Raw genomic sequence first — 21,357 nt, 5'->3', positions numbered from 1 at the left:
GAGGGGGATGCAATCAGTGGGCGGGGACGGGGCGGGCGGCAAAGAGGGGCGGGGCCAAGTGCGGCGGATGCAATCAGTGGGCGGGGCGGGGGCGGGGCCAAGGGCGGCGGATGCAATCAGTGGACGTGCCGGATCCGAGGGGCGGAGGCGGGGCCAAGGCCGGCCGTTGCCGTGGAGACGGGCAGCTCGAAACAAGATGGCGGCGCGGGTCTGGCTGGAGAGTCTGCGGGGAGCGAAGAAAACGGCGTTGGTGCAGGAAGGTGAGGTGGGGGAGAGAGAGGATGAATGGAGGGGGCAGTGGAGGATAAGGAGAGGAGGTGGTTGAAGGAAGGGAGAGAAAGACGGGAGGAATCGAGAGAAAGGGATGGATGGAGAGAGGGGATGGAGTGAGAGAAGAAGAGCGTGGATGGGTGGAGGGCGCGGAGGAGGGGGATAAGGATAAGGAGGGGGTATTGAGGGGAGGGAAGGAGGGAGAGCGGTGTGGAGAGGGGAGTGAGAAAAGTTTATTGTCACGTGCACCGAGAGACAGTGAAAAGTTTAAAAAGGAATAACGTTTGGTGGGAGAGAAGGTCCAGTGAAAGTATGATTAAAGATCTTTCTCCACTCTTCTCCCCGGTTCCTGGTCTATATGGGGTCAAGCAAGAGATGAGCCTTGGACTCCATCCAAGTTGGGTTCCTGGCTCCATGGTGGTCGCGCCGGGCATGCTGTTAATGCTCGCCGGGCTGGCTGGGAGCTTCCAACCAACCGGGAGTTCCTCCAACACTTTGTGTGTTTTGCTCAAGAATCCAGCATCTGTAGTCTCTCGTCATCTCTGCCACTTGTGTTGATTGTTACAATGGTTGCCAACTCTGTTCCTGACTCCCCTACAAACCCCTAGGTAAGAGGAAAGTCCATTATGTATTTACCGATGGCGCAGAAATGGTGGAAGAATATGAAATTTCCAGCGATCAACTAAAGGGTAAGAATTACTCGCTCCCACTGGCAACGCTTGTCGGTTTGGTATAATTATTTAGTATTCGTTTTTCAATTGTATTAATCGAGCTTATAGAGTAAATAGGGGTAGTGTTGGGTGATCAGTTGCAAGTAATACCCAATGATAATGCGTACGATATGCTTGCCTTCATCCGTCGAGGCATTGAACATAAGAGGCAGGAAGTCATGATATAGCTTTATAGGACTTTGATTAAGCCGCATTTGGAGTATTACGTGCAGGAAGTATGGAAAGGGTGCAGAGGAGGTTTACCGGAATGATGGCTGAATTAGGGGTATTAGTTAGCTGCAGTGAGAGGTTGGACTGACTTGTAATGTTATCTCTGGAATGCCAGAGGTTTCAGGGAGACCAGATTGAAGTATGTCAAATTATGAGAGGCATATTTAGGGAAATCGTCAGAACCTTTTTCTCAGAATGGAAAAATCAAATAGTAGAGCGCATAGCTTTAAGGTGAGAGGGCAAAATTTAAAGGAGATGTGCACAGAGTGTGGTGAGTGCCTGGAATGTGCTGCTGGGGGTGATGGTGGAGGCAGAAATCATAGTAGTGCCTAAGAGACATGGATATGCAGGGAATGGAGGAACATGGATTATAGGCAGGCAGATATAAATTGGTTGTGGCATCATGTTGGAGCTGCAGAATAATCTGTGCATTGCCCTGGAAATGCAGGACCTGTTTCGTCACTGTACATTGCTTAATGGTTCTCTTCGAATGTTGCATCCCATTCACTTTGAGACCTTTGCTTGTAGTCAGGAAGTGGAAGCAGAAGACCACACTGGGATCCCCTGGGCAGTGGCAATTCGAGGTGGGGGAAGCCTATTCTCGACCTGCAGGGAGCTTGGAGCAGCAGCTGATACACGAGAGTGGCAGCAGTGTAAGTGTCTGGAGCAAAGTGTATAAACAACTCTTAAAGTGCTCCATATTCATCAGAGCGAGTACCTGTGGAACGAATCAGGCCGAATAGCCTGTTCCTGTGCTGTATAACTGTAAAGTTATTCGGTTCCGTGAGTTTGTTTCACCATGTAAAGGTGTTTATGTTTATTACCACATGTACCTGCAATAGAATAGTGCAATTATTACTTGCTGTAGCTTAACATGACCATTAACACAATAATAATGTTATGTAGTTTCCCTTTATGCCAGAACCACATCCCACGATTCTCAATATCCCCCCTCCACCACCACCGACGGAAGATGTGTGGGTCACTTTCTTCCCTCTTAAGTCCTTCCCAGTTTCAGTTACACCACCTCTCATTCTTCTGAACTTCAGAGAGTATATCCTTTCTAAAGCTGACTTGTTTATTTTGTTAATCTTGCAGCCAATTTTCACAAGGCAGGACACCAAGACCAGCTTCCAGTGGCGGATTCGGAATCTACCGTACTCCAAGAACGTGTACTCTGTAACCGTTGATCCAGAGCAGCCATGCTGCACTGTGAGGACCGCGAACAAAAAGTAATCCGTTATAAAGCACTGCAAAGATCAATCAAATTACAACATTATCATCCATATACACGATGCACTAGACACGCCCTACCCCACCCCACCCCCTCCCCTGTGGCGACCAGCATTCACGGAAGGCCTCACGTCCTCAGGGGCACCGTGTGTTCCCTCTCCAGCAGCATGCAGACACGGACGTGGGCCAATTGGTTTTCTTTACTGCTGTTACAATTCTACAACAATCCCATGCCCACATCCCTCTCCTCTTTCAGACTCCCATTGATGATTAATTTAGTTTAGTCACAGCATGGAAACAGGTCCTTTGGCCCACGGAGTCCATGCTGACCATTGATCACATGTTCACACTAGTTCTACGTTAACCCTCTCCCTTCACATTAGAGACAATTTTCTTTTACAGAGGGCCAATTAACCTACAAATCCGCATGTCTTTGGAACGTGGGAGGAAACCAGTGCACCCGTAGGAAACCCACGCAGTCACAGGGAGAATGTGCAAACTCCACACACAGACAGCACCTGAGGTTAGGATCTAACCCGGGTCTCTGGCGCTGTGAGGCAGCATCTCTACCTGCTGTGCCACTGTGCCGTACGCATGTGTAGGAAGATCTGGTGGATGGGGACTGGGTACACGGCAGAGTGTGAGTAACGTTGATGCTTCTTGTGGCTAGGCATTTATTTGCCTTCCAAATATATTGAGTGAGTTGTTCTCCATAGTCTCTTATGGCAGGTAATTCTGCAGGTTCACTACCCCCTGAAGAAATTCTGCGTGCCTCCAACCCAAGTGTCATGCCCTGTACCCTAAGATCAAACAAATCCCCTCTGCCGACATGTGATCTTTATCCCTCCATTCCCTGCATATCCATGTGCCTATGTAAAAGCCTCTTAAATGCCACTACTGTATCTGCTTCCACCACCACCCCTTGCAGCACGTTCTTGTCAAAGGTTCTGGGGAGAAGGCAGGAGAATGGGGTTGAGAGGGAAAGATAGATCAGCCATGATTGAATGAAGATACAGATCCTCAATGGGCTAAACAGCCTAATTCTGCTCCTATCTCTTATGGTCTTATAAATGCAAGTCTTCTGTTGTTGAGAGTGACGTGGGCGCTTTCTTGTCTCCAGGTATTACAAGAAGTTTAGTGTTGCCGATATGGACCGATGCCACCTCCCTCTGGACAGCTCAGCACTCAGCTTCACTCATGCTAACAATACCCTCATTATCACGGTGAGCACTTTAACCTTTGCATCACCCATCCGCATCCTCCACAGATGCCGCCAGACCCGCTGCGTTCCATACACAGACTGAGAGGACAGGTAGAGAGCAGGTTCATCGTATTCGGCTGGCCCAGCTGCTTCAGATGATTTTTTAATCATTCAATGTCGGGCAAGTCTGCAACTCCCCAGGAGTTACGGAAAGAGTTGTGGTGAAAATAATCTAGGAATCTTCGGCCACAAATTCAGAACCATGGACAATTCAAGCCACGGGAGTGGAGGCAGAAAAGTGGTTCTTTTCCCCCTTCTCCTTCCACCTATATCCCATACTCTGACTTCATATTTCATGCCTCTTGTATCTGTAGTATAGAAACAGGGAACAGCCAGTGCTGGTTAATACACAAAAGGACACAAAGTGCTGGAGTAACTCAGCAGGTCAGGCAGCATCTCTGGAGAACCTGGATAGATGACGTTTTGGGTTGAGAACCACTGAGTTACTCCAACACTTTGTGTCCTTTTGTCTCCTTATCTCACTACTTTTCGTCTCTGGCCTTTGTCCAACCATCTGCCTTTCAACCCCCTCAACTATATCCACCTATCACTCACCAGGCTTTGTCCTGCCCCCACCTCTCTTCCAGTTTTCTCTCCCCTACTACAATTAGTCTGAAGAATGGTCTTAACCCAAAACATCATCTATGCAATGCCTTCAAGAGATGCTGCCTGACCCATTGTTATTGCAGCACTTTGTGTGTCTTTTTAAAAATAATATAATATATTCCACTATTCGTCCAACACTGGGGAAATTTGTAAACCAGCATCTGCAGTTAGCTCCTTGTATTGGCAAAGTGGTGTGGATGGTGGTGGTTGAGAACGGGATGGTGTTAACACATGAAGGGAGGGGCTGGCTGGGTGCTGACTGTAAATGTGTTCACTGAATATTTTTCCCTCCCTCCCTCCCATCAGTATCAAAAGCCGACAGCAATCCTACAGCTGGAGCAGGAGGTGCAGCAGGAACTGAAGAAAATGAAGGTGGCAAAGGATGGAGATACGGAGTGTAAAACACAGTGATCCTCAGCACCTGTGTCTGCCTCCACAGGCAACGTGTAGGGAGAAGGCACAGACCTGTGGACGCATACACCACTTCAAATCCACCTTCCATTCGTATATTTAAAATTCCATTCAAGTCCTGGTAGTTTTTGAAAATATTCATTTTATGGTGGTCATAGTAAATTCTACCAACAGTTTCGTTTATTGTCATGTGTACCAAGGGTCAGTGAAAAGCTTTTTGTTCCATGCAATCCGGTCAGAGGAAAAAGACCACATGATTACAATCAAGCTGTCCACAGTGTGCATATACATGATAAAGGTAATAACGTTTAGTGCAAGGTGAAGTTCGATTTAAGACAGTCTGAGAGTCTCCAATGAAGTAGATAGAAGCTCAGGACCGCTGTTAGTAGGATGGTTCAGTTGCCTGATAACAGCTGGGAAGAAACTGTTCCTGAACCTGGAGGTGTACGTTTTTATACTTCTGTACCTTTTGCCTTATGAGGGAGGGGAGAAGAGGGAGTGGTGAGACTGGTCCTTGATTATGCTGGTGGCCTCGTTGAGGTAGCGTGAAGTGTAAAGGGAAGCGAGGTTGGTTTATGTGATTATCTGGGCTGCATCCACACTTCTCCGCAATTTCTTGCGGTGTTGGATGGAGCAGTTCCCAAACCAAGCTGCGATGCATCCCAATAAAATGCTTTCTACATTGGATATTGTCGTGACATTTGTCTCCCAAGCCCTCAAAGCCCTTCACGATTTCAGTCACTTGCTGGGATACCTCACTCCGTGTAGTAGCTCTCACAAAGTCAGTCATAGAATATGGAAACATGTCCTTCGGCTTGTTCATGGAGCAGAATTAGGCCATTAGAACAGCGATCACCTTTACACTAGGTTTATCCTACACACCAGGTCAATTTACACAAGCCGATTAACCTAAACCTGCACGTCTTGGGCTATGGGAGAAAAACGTAGCACCCGGAGGAAACCCATGCGGTCACGGGGAGAACGTACAAACTCCGGGGTCAGCACCCGGGGTCACCATTGAACCTGAGTCTCTGGTACTGTGAGGCAACAACTACCACTGCACACAGTTGGCATACAGGGCTAGTCCTATTTAGCACATAGTCCTCTAGACCCTTTCTATCCATATATCTGTCCAAATGTCTTTCAAGTCATAATTGTATGCATTTCTGTGTATACAACTTCTGCACAAACCAGCTGTTGCTTTTGCTTGCATTACAACATGAGACAACTGATAGATAAGGCTGTGTCACTTGGAAATGCAAGGTTTTACTTTTTTTTAAAAATTGCATTCAAACATCCGAACACTGGTGTAGCCTTTAGCACCTTCCGACTGTACCCAAATCCAGTTACAGATGACGCTTCCAGCGAATGGACAATCTCATTCACTAGTCATATAAAAGTTATTGCAAATAAAGAACGCTCTCTTTTATATTTTAAAAAAAGCCACAGAAGGTGATTTTTAATGACTGCAGAGCTGGAAGGGTGAAGGAGTGGTGTCTGTTCCGAATGCATCATTTGCCAGTGTGCTCGGCAAATCTTGACTTCAGTAGCACCGTCCTGGATATGTCTCGTTGGTGTCTGGGGCCCTTTACTTGGCAAGCCACGAGTTGGAGGATGTGAAGTCCAGTGTGTAAAGTGCATAGGCTAAGGCAGCGTAGAGGTGGGAGGTAGTAAACCGGAGGCAATACACGGGACTGCTGTTGGGGGAAGAGAGGAAGAACATCTGGTGGAAGAGGAAACAGAACAACAGTTAGCTCGGAAACGTGCCTTCTCCAATTTGTGCCCAGTTTGTCATTTTTGATGGATTGAAAGATAGAGCAAGAAGCTGTTCCTGCGTCTGGTGATGCACGCATTTCAAGCTTCGGTTCCTTTAGCCGGATGGGAATGGGGAGAAGAAGCTGTGACCGGGATGGGATAAGTTTAATTTAGTTTAGTTTAGTTCAGAGATACAGCATGGAAACAAGCCCTTCGGCCCACCAAGCCCATGCTGAACATCGATCACTTATTCACATTGGTTCTATGTTATCCCACTTCATCATCCACTCCCTAAGGGTCAGGCAACATCACTGGAGAAAAGGAATTGGTGACATTACGGGTCGAGTCCCTTCTTCAGACAGTCTGGGGAGAGGGAAACGAGAGATATGAAAATGTACATAGAACAAACTAAAGCCAGCAACGATGATCAAGGAATGGTACAGCCTATGATGGTCCATTGTTGGCTGTGGGGAAGGTGATAATGAGTGATACAAACAGTGAAACTCAGCAGAACGACAGTAAAACTAGTACGATTACTAGAGTGGGGGTTGGACAAACAGAGAGGGGATGTAAGGGTTTCTTGAAGTTAGAGATATCAATATTAATACTGATGGGTTGTAAGCTGCTCAAGCAAAATATGAGGTGCTGTTCCTCCAATTTGCATTAGGCAAAAGGAAAGGGAAGTTATGTTTTCAATGATTCGAAAACGTGTCAGGGTCCCTTGCCTCAACAACTGATGACGTGGAGACAACCCTCAGACGAGAGTAAGTCAACTCCTTTCTCAAGGATGCACAGTCACCATTGCCCACCCAAAACCTTGTACTGTTGGTGCCAGGGTGCTGCTGCCTGGCCTCCAGTGGGAAGGAAATGGGTTCAATTACCAGGTGTCTACAATGTAAGGTCACCACTTTGTTGTGGTAGAGATGCCTGCGTGTGACTGAGATCCTGACAACTGTGTGGAGCTGTGCTCCTGGCTGGGAGCACGAGGGGAAGGTTCCTGCCCACAAAGATATCGGCGGTGGAACAGGCGGAGGATGATGGCTGGCCGTTGGGTGGGGTCCACAACGGCCGAGAAGGCGGCCGCAGGGAGAGACTCCCAACCGTGGTGGATCCCATGCTGTTGATCCAGGTCAGTATCTGTCAGGGCCAGTGTGATGCTTGTCCGTGCACCAGTCTCCCTACGGTAAAGACATCACCCATGGGCGTGCACCTGGAGGATCAGAACGTCTGTGGCTTCAGGATCAGCCTCCTCAAAACCCACAGACAGGAGCCACCAGGAGGACAATCACACTCCGGGTGATCACGGATGATTTGGTCAAACCCTCTGCCACACCCATCCTACCTGGAGGCTCTTTGACTGCCTCCTGTCCCAGAGGCGGACCACCCCGTAGTGCGAGGAGCCGCTGGCGATCATGTGGTTCCCGTCGGTCTGCAGGCAGTAGAGAGCGCTGTCGTGGGGCTCCTCCCATTCCGACACACAGCGCCTGTTACAGAAGGGGCAGGTTAGAACTGAGAATGCGCCATTTGGGAAGCACCTTGGTGCAGCTGGTCGAGCTTTTTCTGTTGCGTGCTATCCAGTCAGCGAAAGGACTACATGATTAAAAAGAAGTCCCCCACAGTGTGCAAATACAGGATAAATGGAATAAATAACCTTTAGTGCAAGATAAAGTCCAGTAAAGTCCAATTCAAAGGTCTCCAATGAGGTAGATGGTAACTCAGGACTGCTCACTAGTTAGTGAAAGGATGGTTCAGTTACCTGATAACAGCTGGAAAGAAACTGTCCTTGAATCTGGGAGCTCTCCTCCTCTGGCGGCTCCTTCCATATACCCACCACCCTCTGAATGAAAGTCGTAGAATTGCTGCCTCACAGCGCCAGAGTCCCGGGTTCGATCCTGGGTGTGCTGTCTGTTCGCAGTTTGTACATCCTGTGACCGTGGGTTTTCTCCGGGTGCTCTGGTTTGTCCAAAGCCATGCAGGTGTGTGGGCTAATTGGCTTCTGTAAATTGTCCCCAGCGTGTAGGATGGTGCTCGTGTATGGGGTGATCGCTGGTCGGCGTGAACGATGGGCTGAAGGGCCTGTTTCAGCGCTGTATCTCTAAAGTCGAAAAGTCTATATCAGCCACATTGCTCACCTCAGTGTGGAAGTGTTTGCAAGAGTATGAATCTATCCAGCAGATGGCAGCATTACGCCACAGGGAGAGGGAGAATCACAGCACTGTACAGCTACAAGCTCTCTGTTTACACAGGTCTGGGTTCCCTGCAGGTGAATCCCCCCTGTCTCCCCTGTCCATCCCGCACCTCCCACTCCTCACATTTCCTTCCCCCTCTGCATCCTTATACTTGAGTATGATCATGCTGATGTACAGCATTATTTGAAGGTTTAGAGGGATATGGGCCTAACGTGGGCAGGTGGGACTAGCTGAGATGGGGCCTGTTTCTGTGCTGTATGAATCCGTGACTGGCTGGGAAATGGTTTGGGGCATCTCATGGCCGTGGAACAGACGAGACCAAAGCACGACTCTTGTTTTTTCCAAGCGAGCGTGTGCAGATAGGGAGGAGCGGGGAGAGGTGCTCGGAGACTGGAGATGCTGGGCTTACCTGGTGCCGGCCCGTGTGTCCCACTGCCTGATGTAGGAGTCGTACCCGCAACTCAGCACGACCGTGGGGCTCTCGTACAAGATGTCCAGGACCCCGGCTCCCCTTCGGAAGTCCGACCCCAGGCTGCTCTCCAGATGGCCACTGGAATGGATCAGACACACAGCATTGATTAAGATGTCGTCAAGCTGGAAAGGGTGCAGACAAGATTTACGAGGATGTTGCCAGGATTCGAGGGCCTGAGCTATAGGGAAGCTAAGACTTTATTCCTTGGAAGATGAGAGGTGATCTTATCGAGGTCTACAAAATCATGAGAGGAATAGATCAGGTAAATGGAGGTATATAATCAGGTAAATCAGGTAAAAGTCTATTACCCAGAGTAGGGGATTTGAAAACAAGAGGACATAGGTTTAAGGTGACGGGGGAAGATTTAATAGGAACCTTAGGGACAATGTTTTCACACAAAGATTGGTGGGTGTATGGAGCGAGCTACCGGAGGAGGTGGTTGGGACAGGTACTATCGTAAAATTTAAGAAACATTTAGACAGGTTCATGGATAGGATAGGCTTAGAGGGATATGCACCAAATGCAGGCAGGTGGGACTAGTGTAGATGGGGCATGTTGCTTTCTCTGCGCTTTCACCCTATCTATCCCACATGATTTTGTACATCTCCATAAGATCACCCCTCCGCTTCCCGCACTCCAAGGAATAAAGTCCTGACTTGCCCAACCTCTCCCTGTAGCTCAGGCCCTTTAGTTTTGGCAACGTCCTCATAAATCTTTTCTGCACTCTTTTCAGTTTATATCAGTGGCGCCAGACTTTGTTAAACTGCTTTTCGTTATTCCAAATATCGAAATATCACTGAGAAACAATCATAGAACAGTACAGCACAAGAACGGGCCCTTTGGCCCACCATGTCTACGCTGAACATGATGTTAAATTAATCTCCTTGCCTGCATATAATCCCTTCATTCCTTGTGTATCAGTCTCATTCTGAAAAAGTGTCTCGACCTGAAACGTCACCCATTCCTGCTCTCTAGAGATGCTGCCTGTCCCGCTGAGTTACTCCAGCATTTTGTGTCTATCCCTGTGTATTCGTGTGCCTGTCTAAAAGCCGCTTGAACATCACTACCGTATCCTTCAGTCTCACCCGTGGCTGAGGGAAGACATCGTTTCAGTTTAGTTTAGTATTGTTACATGTACTGATGTACAGTGTCAAGCTTTTTGTTGCGTGCTATCCAGTCAGCAAAAAGACTATTCATGATTACAATCAAGTCGTCCACAGTGTACAGATTCAAAATAAAGGAAATAATGTTTAGTGCAAGATAAAGTCCAGTAAAGTCTGATTAAAGTTAGTCCGAGGGTCTCCAATGAGGTAGATGGTAGCTCAGGACCGCTTTCTAGTTGGTGATACGATGGTTTCGGTTGCCTGATAACAGCTGGGAAGAAACTGTCCGTTAATTTGGAGGTGTGTGTTTTCATACTTCTGGATCGGTTGCCTGATGGGAGAGGGGAGAAGTGGGAGTGACCGGGGGTGAGACTCGTTCTTGATTATGCTGGTGGCCTTGCTGAGGGAACGTGAAGTGCAGATGCAGTCAAAGGACGAGAGGTTGGTTTGTGTGATGGTCTGGGCTACGTCCACAACTCTGCAATTTCTTGGATGGAGCTGTTCCACAGGACAACGCTGACCGAAGTTTGCAACACATTTTAAAGAGCAAGGCCGCCAGCACACAGGCAAAAGAGAGCAGTGACTATTTTATTTGACTGACCCGGCATATCAGCGGGGTCAGACCTTATTAAGATGGAGACCACACCAAAAGTTGGAGTGGAACAGAGAGAAAAGGCCAGGCAATGTTAAAATATAAATAAACACCATTGTCCGGTGGAACGGTTTGCAAAAGGAGCTTATTAGTTGAAGCGAAGTGCTGGAGATCTAACATAGCGCCCCAATGCAGACGGTGCAGAGACTAACTACGCTGCTCTGATCACAGCTAATCACACACTGGGGGAGACCTGTCCCCACTCGCTTTCCAAAGAGAAGATTATTTAGAGTAACAATTTCTTTGTCAATGTTCAATTCTCCCCTTGGCCGTGACTGGGCATGTCTACATTGCACCTCGATACCTTGCCCCTAGCAACCAGCCAAATTAGCTCGGCCGGCCATGGCAACAGGCTCTTGTAAGCATCCCTTCACAAGCTTTATCGTCAAGTAGTTCGACTAATCCTTGACATTAACCTGCAGTGGAGTGTTATTGTGTTGCAGATTCTCCACGTTGGAGGTAACCCAAACCCACTGGAGTCAAGATTTTAACCCCTGCTGCACAGCCTCGCTCTCAGGGGCAGGGCAATTATAGTTTAGTTTAGAGATACAGTGCAGAAACAGGCCCTTCAGCCCACCAAGTCCACGCCAACCAGCGATCCCCGCTCACTAGCACTATTCTTACTTGCTGCAGCTTAACAGGTTCATTAACGCAGCAATGCACAGACAAACAGGTAATCATCAATAAGACAATAAATTAGTAATCAGGAATACTTGATAACCAAGCAAAGTCCACAGTACAACCAAAACAGTGCAGATAGAAGATCATAGTTGCTGAGGTAGGGTTGTGGTTAGGATTGTGCAGGGTGGGTATTGTATATTTTTATTTGTGTGTGTGATTGCGTTAGTAGCTTGTAAAGCTGCAGCAAATAAGAATGTCATTGTTCTGCAATCAAACACACTCTCCCTTGCCTCTGGAAGTTTAGTTTAGAGATAGCCAAGTCGAGTGTTTTATTGTTTTATGGCTCGAAACGGAATAATGAAATTCTTACTTGCAGCAGCCAAACAGATATGTAAACATTGTAATACCCACAATAAAGAAAAGAGGTTCAGTATATGAAAAGAAACAGACAAATAAATAGACACTGATAGTGCATAAAGAGACAATAATAATGCATGCCGTATGCATAATAATACAGCGTGGAAACAGGCCCTTTGGCCCAACCACCACACCGACCAACTATCACCTGTACACTAGTTCTATCCTATACACGAGGAACAATTTACAGAGGACAATTAACCTACAAACCTGCACGTCTTTGGGATGTGGGACGAGACCGGAGCACCTGGAGAAAACCCACGTGGTCACAGGGAGAACGTGCAAACTCTGTACTGATAGCTCCCATAGTTAGGATGGAACACACGTCTCTGGTGCTACAAGGCAACAACTCTACCTCTGCGCCACTTTGCCGATCAGGTCTCAGACAGCGAGTGCTGGGTTGGTAGATAAGCATACGGCAGCCTCTGGGTCTGCCGCACCAGGGCACTGTTCTATAGCACCACCCCGAGACAACAGAGCGGAGCAAAGGCCAATCCCTTATCGCAGCACCCGGTGGGTGAACTCAGAGAGCAGGACGAGATGGGACATGATACAGGAGATTCAAAGGGAAAGAATCCTCAGTCAACACTTTGAACATCAAAAAAAACCCACAACCAGCATCACTTAGAGAAACATATTCTGTGATTAAACACACAAACAGACAGGACTGCACAAACGCCTTGGGCCAGTGATACAGGGTCTTCCTCCGTCATCATATGAAGAGCTGAAAACAGAAGAACAGAGAGAAAGGGGGAGTGGGAGAGGGGGGGGAGAGAGGGTGGAAGAAAGAGAGGGGGAGGGAGAGCGCGGGGGGGGGGGGGGGGGGAGAGAAGAGAGGGAGAAAGTTGCCCATGCCAATCAAGATGCTCCATTTATGCTCGCCCTAACCCTATCACCAACTAGAGAGCGGTACCATCTACCTCATTAGAGACCCTCGGTCTATCTTTAATCGGACTTTACTGGACTTGACCTAACCGTTATTTCCTTTGTCCTATATCTGTACACTGTGAACAGCTTGATTGTAATCACATATAGTCTTTCTGCTGACTGGATAGCACGCAACAAGAAAGCTTTACAATGTGCGAGGGGCAAAGTTTAAAGGATTTGTGCGGGGCAGGTTTTTTTACACGCACTGCCGGGGGGTGGAGACAGATACGATAGTGGTGTTTAAGAGACATGGATCAGCACATGGATATGGAGGGATATGGACAGTGTTTTTAGTTTTAGAGATACAGTGTGGTTACAGGCCCTTCAGCCCACCGAGTCCGCACCAACCAGCGATCACCCCATACGCTAGTTCTATCCTACACTCCAGGGACAATTTACAATTTACAGAAGCCAATTAACCCACAAACCTGCACATCTTTGAAGTGTGGGAGAAAATCGGAGCACCCGGAGAAAACCCACGCGGTCACAGGGGGTACGTACAAACTCCGTACAGACAGCACCCGTGGCCAGGATCGAACCCTGGTCTCTGGCGCTGTACGGCAGCAACTCTACTGCCCCGGATAACATGCAGGCAGATAAAAGTTGGCCTTAGAATCAGGTTCGGAACGGGTATTGTGGGCCGAAGGTTGCACTGTCCTGTGTTCTATATTGTGAAACTGTTTGTATTAATATATATGACAATATATGCTATTGCATGTAACATTCCTGTACATCTATTACATAATAGCATTATGAATTACAATGTTCAAAACAGCTGAATATGTTAAAAATAACTCAGTACTCCTTTAATTATTTAACACCCCGTGCTGCACAAATAATACCATTCTGTATACTGGCATTGTAGCTGGATTGGAGGGCTTGAGTTACAAGGCTGGCTCTGATTTTCCTGGGGTTTGAGAGGTGACATGATAGAGGTATGTAAAAGTATAAGATGCATAGATCAGTAGAAAGCCAGAGTGTGTTTCCCAAGGCCGGGGTCTACAGCCTGAGGGTTACAGATTTAAGATGGGAAGGAGGTTTAAAGTTAGTTTATAGTCATATACTCCAGGGTGCAAAGCAACTTCCAAGTTTGTTTCAAATATAAATCAGCAAAATAGTGCAAGATTGAGGATTAATCTGGTGTAGTACAAAAATAAAGTGCACTAAAGGAATCACCGAATGAGGTAGAGTTGGGAGTAAGAGTTTGAGCCAGCACCTCTGGGAAGTAGGTGTGAAAAAGGCAATTAGTTCAGGAGTCTGCTGGCAGTGAGGAAGAAGCTGTTCTTAAGTCTGAATGTCTGAGCTTCTGTATCTTCTCCCAGAGGTAGAAGAGAGAAAAGAGAATGGTCGGGATGGCAGGCATCCTTGACGATACTTCCAGCCTTCCTCATGCAACGCGCCATGAGGATGGACCGGATGGAAGCCTGTGATGGACTGGGCTGTGTTCACCACTCTGCAGGTTCAGGTGGTCAAGAGCAGAGCAGTTGCCAGAACAGGCTGAGATGCATACCATCAGAATACTCTCTGTGGCACATCTGTGGAAGTTCAAGAGAATCCTTGAAGAAACGCCGAATTTTCTCAGGTGCCTAAGAAAGTAAATATGCTGATGAGCTTTCCTGATCACCACATCAGTGTGAGGGGACCAGGTTAGGTCCAGGAACCTGAAGCTGTCAACCATCTCTACAGCAGCTCTGATGATGCAGATGGGTTTGCATTCTCTGCCTCCCTTGCTTCCCGAGGTCAACAACCAATTCTTTTGTCTTGTTGATGTTAAGGGTTATGTTGTTCTGACACCATGATACAAGGATCCTGAACTCTTTTACGTACTCTGTCTCATCATTGGTGTTGATCTGGCTGACGGCACTGGCATCATCGGTGACCTTAAAGCATGAGCTGTCGCTGTGCTTGGTACTCTGTTATCAGTGTACATGGAGCAGACCAAGAGACTGAGCAAACACCTGAGGAGCATCATTGTTGAGGGTTCAAAGGAAGACCCAAAGTGCTGGAGCAACTCAGCAGGTCAGGCAGCATTTCTGGAGAACATAGGTAGCTGCCATTTTGAATCGGGGAAGGGTCCTGACCCAAACTGTCACCTATCCATGTTCTCCGAAGATGCTGTCTGATCTGCTGAGTTACTCCAGCACTTTGGGTCTTTTTTAGTTAAACCAGCATCTGCAGTTCCTTGTTTCTACATTGTCGAGGTTTAGGTGGAGGAAATGTTTCGACCAATTCTGCCAGTCAGGAAGTTCAGAAACCGATTGCAGATGGAGGCACCAAGGCATAACTTCTACTCTGAACTCACTGCTTTCAACCATTGTAGACTTTGAGGAACCTGAACAGCTTGAACAACCAATAAATGTAATCAAATAGTTGAGGAAGCATTGGTGATTGTCAAATGAGGTGATATTTAAGCAGGTGGAGTCAACAAATGTTGATGGCCGTGGCTGGAGAGGGAGTGAGGAGACACTGGTTGGCCAGATGCCCCACACCAGCCTGGCTGGCGAGATGGATGCCTCGGAACCTGAAGCTCATTTGAGGGAGGCCCCCATGTTGTCCTGGATTCACCCGCCGGGAGGACATGAAAAGTCCCAGATGCAAATTAAATGCATCCCGTCATTTCAGTGGTGTTTGATATTTCTTTTAAAAATAAAAGATGTGAGAAAGTCCAGGGAAGGAAGGAATTTGATATCTTCACAATTTCAACAAAGCACTCTCACTGTGAGGCTCCCTTTTTATTCTTGCAAAGCTGTTTTTTTGTCTTCAGCAACAACGTTCCAAAGGCTTTGTGCCAAACACGCACCTTTCAAAACAACCCGGTCGGTGTCCGTCTGACTATATCTGTATAGTTTCCTCTGGTGAAGGAAGGAACTGCAGATGCTGGTTTACACCAAAGATAGGCACAAAATGCTGGAGTAACTCAGCGGGTCAGGCAGCACCTCTGGAGAAAAAGAATAGGTGATGTTTTTCGGGTCAGGACCCTTCTTCAGACTGTCTGTCGAAGGGTTCCAACCAGAAACGTCACCTATTCTTTTACTGCCTGACCCACTGAGTCACTCCAGCATTTTGTGTCTATCTTCAGCGTCCTCTGGTGTCCTGTGTACCTACACGAGTCCTTGCAAGGTGTCACGATGCTAGCAGGCTGTGGTGCCAGGCGGAGAGTCTCAGCTCTCCCAATGGGTGGCACAGAGGGTCAAGATTAGGCCAAGACAGGGGAATCAAAAAAGATCATTCAAAGTAGACACAAGGAACTGCAGAGTCTGGTTTACAAAACAAGACAAGGTGCTGACGTAGCTGGCCCTGGTTAGTAGGGCCAGCATTATAAGGAGAGGTTAAGCAGGCTACGACTCGATTCCTTGGAGCGCAGGAGGATGAGAAGTCATCTTATTGAGGTGTATGAGGAATAGATCGGGTAGACACACAGAGTATTTTGCCAGAATAGGGGAGTCGAGAATCAGAGGACACAGGTTTAAGATGAGGAGGGAAAAAACCTGAGGGGTGACTTTTTTTAATACACAAAAGGTGGTGGCTATATGGAACAAGCTGCCGAAGGAGGTAGTTGAGGCAGCACTATCATTATGTTTCAGAGACCTTTGGACAGATACAAGGATAGGAAAGATTTAGAGGATTATGGGCCAACGCGGGCAGGTGGGATTAGTGTAGATGGGGCATGTTGGTCGGTGTGGGTAAGTTGGGCCGAAGGGCCTGTTTCCACACTGTATGAATGGCGCTATGACTATATGACTCTAATACTGGAACTGGAGCAGACCTTTCCACACCCCTTACCTGCTCCACCGTTCAATCAGTTTGTAGCTGATTACTGGCACTTTCCCGCAATAACCCAAATCCTCTGATTTCCTTCATCTCCAAAGGGATATAAGGAGTGGCATCAAAATGGAAGAGGAAGCTCTAATGAATATAACTGAGTGCTAAGCAGAAGTATGGGTCAGTCATTTAAAAGACCCTTGGACCGATACATGGATAGGAAAAGTTTGGAGGGATATGGCCCGGGCACAGGAGCTGGCTGCTCTTGAAAATTATGTCAGTCCTCTATCTTTCACTTTGACCGTCTTCCCAACCAACTATTCAAGCGCTTTTGAGTGCAACATGCACTTTAATTTAGTTCAACAAAGAAAATTATGTAACTGAAAAACCCAAAGGGATGAGCAACTAGCATTTAGGCAACTTGGTTGGATTGGATGAGTTGGGCCTAAGAGCCAGTTTACATCCCCTGTAAGTTCTATAACTCCAAGTCATGTGGGCTTTCTGGAAGGCAGTACAGAAATGCAACTTGGTCTTGAAAGGCTCTCTGCTGAGTGTGGAATGTCAGAGGAGGTTCCCGCGCTCAATTCTTGGACTCGCCAACGGCTTCCCACACTCACCGCCTAGATGAGCAAACCTCAGCATTGACCTCCAACCCCCCCACCCTGAGCGGGCCATACGGTTTGAAGGTTTGTGGGTCAGTCGGCGGTTGAAACCAAGATGCCAGGTCCTGCTGAATGTTTCAACTCAGGTTGCCCCATGTGTAACCATGACTTCAGGTGTTGCTCTGATCTCACTCAAGTTACAGGATCCCATCCCTGCAACTCCAATCTTACTTACTCAAGTTGGAATTGGCACACCTTTCTCTTCGAAGATAGACACAAAATACTGGAGTAACTCAGCGGGACAGGTAGCATCTCTGCAGAGAAAGAATGGGTGATGTTTCGGGTCAAGACCCTTCTTCAGACTTATGTCAGGGGAGTGGGTGGGACAGAGATAGAATGTAGTCGGAGACAGTAAGACTGGTGGGAGAACTGGGAAGGGGAAGGGGATGGAGAGAGAGAGGGAAAGCATGGGCTATTTGAAGTTAAAGAAGCCAATGTTCATATCGCTGGGGTGTAAGCTGCCCAAGCAAAATATGAGGTGCTGTTCCTCCAATTTGCGCTGCGCCTCACAAGGAGGTGCAAGTAAATTCCCAATCTGACCTTTTTGTCCTGGGCCTCCTCCATTGTCAGTGAGGCCCAGTGCAAATTGGAGGAACAGCACCTCATATTTTGCTTGGGTAGGTTACACTTCGATAAAACCAGCATCTGCAGTTCTTTCCTACACCTTTCTCATTCCCACGTTTAGTTTAGCTTACTTTATTGTCACGTGTACCGAGGTACAATGAAAAGCTATTGTTGCATGCTAACCAGTCAGCTGAACGATTACATGTGATTACAATCGAGCCGGCCACAGTGTACAGATTCAGAATCAAGGGAATAACGTTGAGTGCAAAATAAAGTCCAGTAAAGTCCATTTAAAGATAGTCTGAGGGTCTCCAATGAAGTAGATGGTAACAGGACCACTCCCAAATGGATGATAGGATGGTTTATTTGCCTGGTAACTGCTGGGAAAAAACTGTCCCTGAATCTAGAGGTGTGCGTTTTCACATTTCTGTACCTCTTGCCCGAAGGGAGAAGAGGGAGTGACCGGGGTAAGGCTGGTCCTTGAATATGCTGGTGGCCTTGCCGAGGCAGCATGAAGTGTAGATGGAGTAAATGGAAGGGAGGTTGGTTTCTGTGATTATCTGGGATGTGTCCACAATTTTCTGCAATTTCTTGCGGAGTAGTCTCACTGTCTCTCTCTCCAGTTCCCCAATTTTACCACCTCAATTGCATCTTTTTTAATTCTGTCCCTGAAGAAGGACATCAAACCGAATCGTCATTTGTCCATTACGTCCACAGATGCTGCCTGACCTGTTGAGTTCTTCCAGCTCTTTGTGTTTTGGTGAGAGGTGTCATGCCTTCCGTGTGCAGAGATCAACAAAGTGGACAAACCCCTTGGATGAAAAAGGAGAATGGTCTATCTCAAAGTGAACTGGCGAGTAGGAGGTGACCAAGCACAGTTTTGTTACTTACAGTGCCCGCTCTCCTCTCAGGGGTTCTCGAAGGAGTGTAGTTGAAGAAAAGTCTCGGTACCAGCCCAGTGGGTTTGAAAGAGTGTGTTTAAAAAAGATACTGGGAATCATAGTTGGTGGAGGGGGGGGACTCGTCCCAATTGCGAGTGGGAAAATTCACATGCCAACAAAGCGGAGAACAAAGAGGCCCATTGTTTAACCCTTTCACCCAGCCAGTGCCGCTCATGCGGAAGCCTCAGAACATCATTAAACCCCGCTTATTGCACAGGTACCTTTGAATGTATATGGGTTTTCCTCTATTAACTACAATGATGCTATAATTCAATTTACAAATGCTTGGGAATTCCTGCCCCATCAGATCTGCACTGGTGGTGGTCCAGGAAAAGTCGTTTTAAAAATCACAATCTTTCTCCGATCGTCACTCTAGTTTCTTGAACTCGCTGGTTTCAGTTCTGTCCAGGTGTGAAGTTATACTGCGACTCTATCTGGGCTAGAAACAAGGAACTGCAGATGCTGCCTTGCAAAAAAAGGCATAAAGCGCTGGAGTAACTCAGCAGGGCAGGCAGCATTTCAGGAGAAAAAGAATGGCAACGTCACCTATCCATGTTTTCCAGAGATGCTGTCTGACCCGCTGAATTACTCCAGCACTTTGATTTTTTACAATTTGTGTCTTTGTGTCTATGGAGACCCTTCTTCAGTCTTCTATCTAGTCTGCGGATTCCTCGAGCAGAATATCTGGTCAGGAATCTCATCCATATTTGTAGAATCTTGCTCTGTTGCTTTTTCTAAATCACATTCATCAGTTTGCTTTGAAAGGAATTAATTAACTGTAATATGTTTTAGAACGTGACACTGTAGAAATGCAAATGGATCTCTTTTCTAGATGCTTTGGGCCAGTAATGGGAATGTCATAGAGAGATGAGACAAACAACTGCAGGTGCAGGGGGAAAAAAGACACAAGGTACTGGAGTAACTCAGCGGGTCAAGCAGCATTTCCGGAAGGACATGGATAGGTGATGTTTTGGATAGGATCCCGACCCAAAACTTTGCCTATCCATGTCCTCCAGAGGTGCTGCCTGACCCGCTGAGTTACTTTAGCATCTTGTGTTCAATACATGGGGAAACCTATAATCAGAGGCAGGAACCAGAAAGAACAGAATGGTGAGGCTGGGGGATGTTCATAGGTTATAGGAGAAGAATTAGGCCATTCGGTCCATCGAATCTACTCCACCATTCAATCATGCCTGACCTATCTCACCCTCTCAACCCTATTCTCGTGCTTCGACCCATAGCCCCGGACTTCATATAGTTGGTGAACACTTGGACCAACTGTGCAGCCAGGATCTAGGTCCATGGTTTAATTTTATTATCCACCTGACTATCTGTATGACCACTTGGCAGCTGACATCACAGTAACCTGTACAAACGCTATGTCAAAAACCAAAAATAACAAATTGTTTTTTAAAAATATATAGACTCCTGTGACAAATCCCTGATTTCATTTGATGATTTAACTTTTTTTTCTAAAATCCTCCTGCCTTGGGTCAATTTGCTATTTTAAAGGCGTCATATTTACACACAGAAGGGATAACAAACATGTTCAGCATGATCAGAAATAAGCAGCCTTGTGATATAGAACAAAACTTGGAAGTGACTGCAGGGAAGGACTGAACTCTGTTAAACATCGATGTATGGTCTTATTATGTGAGCCATGCAAGGCTGACATTTGTTGTCAATCTCTAATTAGAATCATACAGCATGGAAACAGGCCCTTCAATCCAGTTCGTCCATGGTGACCAAAGTGCTCCATCTATGCTAGTCCCCTTTGCCTGCATTTGACCAATATCCCTCTAAATATTTCCTATCCATGTACCGTCCAAATGTCTTTTAAATATTATTGTTTCTGTCCCAACTAACTCCCCTGGCAGCTTGTTCCATATACCCACCACCATCAATGTGAGAATAATTGCCTTCAAGTTCTTATTAAATCTATAGAGTTACGATATACATCTAAAACGGAGATTAATAGATATTTACTGGAGAGTATTTTTTTAAATGGAGCCTAGAAGTGGTTGTTAGAATCACAGATCATTGATGAGCTAGCAGATTGAAGGGCTCAATGGCCTCATCCAGGACATACATGACATGAAACTGTACAGAGTTTGTACTTTCCTGTACAGAGTTTGTACCTTCCTGTACAGAGTTTGCACACTCTCCCTGTGACTGCGTGGTTTTCTCTTGGTGCTCCGCTTTCCTTCCGCCCTCCAAAGACGTACAGGTTTGTAGGTTAATTAGCTTCTGTAAATTGTAAATTGTCCCCAGTGTATAGGATAGTGCTAGTGTACGGGGTGATCGCTGGTCGCGCAGACACAGTGGGCCGAAGGGCTTGTTTCAGTGCTGTATCTTTAAACTAAAGTAAATGTGAAAGGACCAGACTGAAATTGGAAACCATCCTTTAATTACAGACCCCTTTGTACAATGCATTTGGGAAGTTGTCAGACTGTTTCTGTTGTGGGGTATTTGCAGAATTAGGAAACAATTTGACCTGCTGATTGAAAGGTTAACTCCCTGCTCTGGGCCCACTGCAATTTTGTACATTAACGGATTAACAGGAGTCATGT

General features: G+C 46.9%; 2 protein-coding genes across 6 annotated transcripts in view; one reads left to right on the top strand and one right to left on the bottom strand.

Annotated features, from left to right (window-relative positions):
* The first annotated feature begins 117 nt into the window (after positions 1 to 117).
* dpcd (deleted in primary ciliary dyskinesia homolog (mouse)) lies at positions 118 to 5,464 on the top strand. Its single transcript, XM_078412796.1, has 6 exons — positions 118 to 260; positions 879 to 959; positions 1,740 to 1,864; positions 2,310 to 2,443; positions 3,565 to 3,667; positions 4,618 to 5,464. Exons 1-6 carry the CDS (start codon positions 197 to 199, stop codon positions 4,720 to 4,722), a joined length of 612 nt encoding a protein of 203 aa, XP_078268922.1. The 5' UTR covers positions 118 to 196; the 3' UTR covers positions 4,723 to 5,464.
* A 682-nt stretch (positions 5,465 to 6,146) lies between these two features.
* Positions 6,147 to 21,357, bottom strand: part of fbxw4 (F-box and WD repeat domain containing 4) — an 89,508-nt gene continuing 74,297 nt past the window's right edge. For 2 of the 5 annotated variants that reach the window (XM_078412792.1, XM_078412795.1), the window contains 4 exons: positions 9,076 to 9,216; positions 8,234 to 8,572; positions 7,820 to 7,961; positions 6,147 to 6,445 (listed from right to left, as the gene is read on the bottom strand). In XM_078412792.1, coding sequence (XP_078268918.1) covers positions 6,311 to 6,445; positions 7,820 to 7,961; positions 8,234 to 8,572; positions 9,076 to 9,216 — 757 coding nt within the window. In that variant the 3' untranslated portion in view covers positions 6,147 to 6,310. Of the gene's footprint in view, positions 6,446 to 7,819; positions 7,962 to 8,233; positions 8,573 to 9,075; positions 9,217 to 21,357 lie in introns of those variants that run through there. The other 3 variants (XM_078412793.1, XM_078412794.1, XR_013548195.1) reach the window with 2 other exon arrangements.

The sequence above is a fragment of the Rhinoraja longicauda genome, chromosome 16, assembly GCF_053455715.1.
Source record: "Rhinoraja longicauda isolate Sanriku21f chromosome 16, sRhiLon1.1, whole genome shotgun sequence".
Classification (NCBI taxonomy): Eukaryota; Metazoa; Chordata; class Chondrichthyes; order Rajiformes; family Arhynchobatidae; genus Rhinoraja; species Rhinoraja longicauda.
This window is presented reverse-complemented; position numbering and strand designations above follow the sequence as displayed.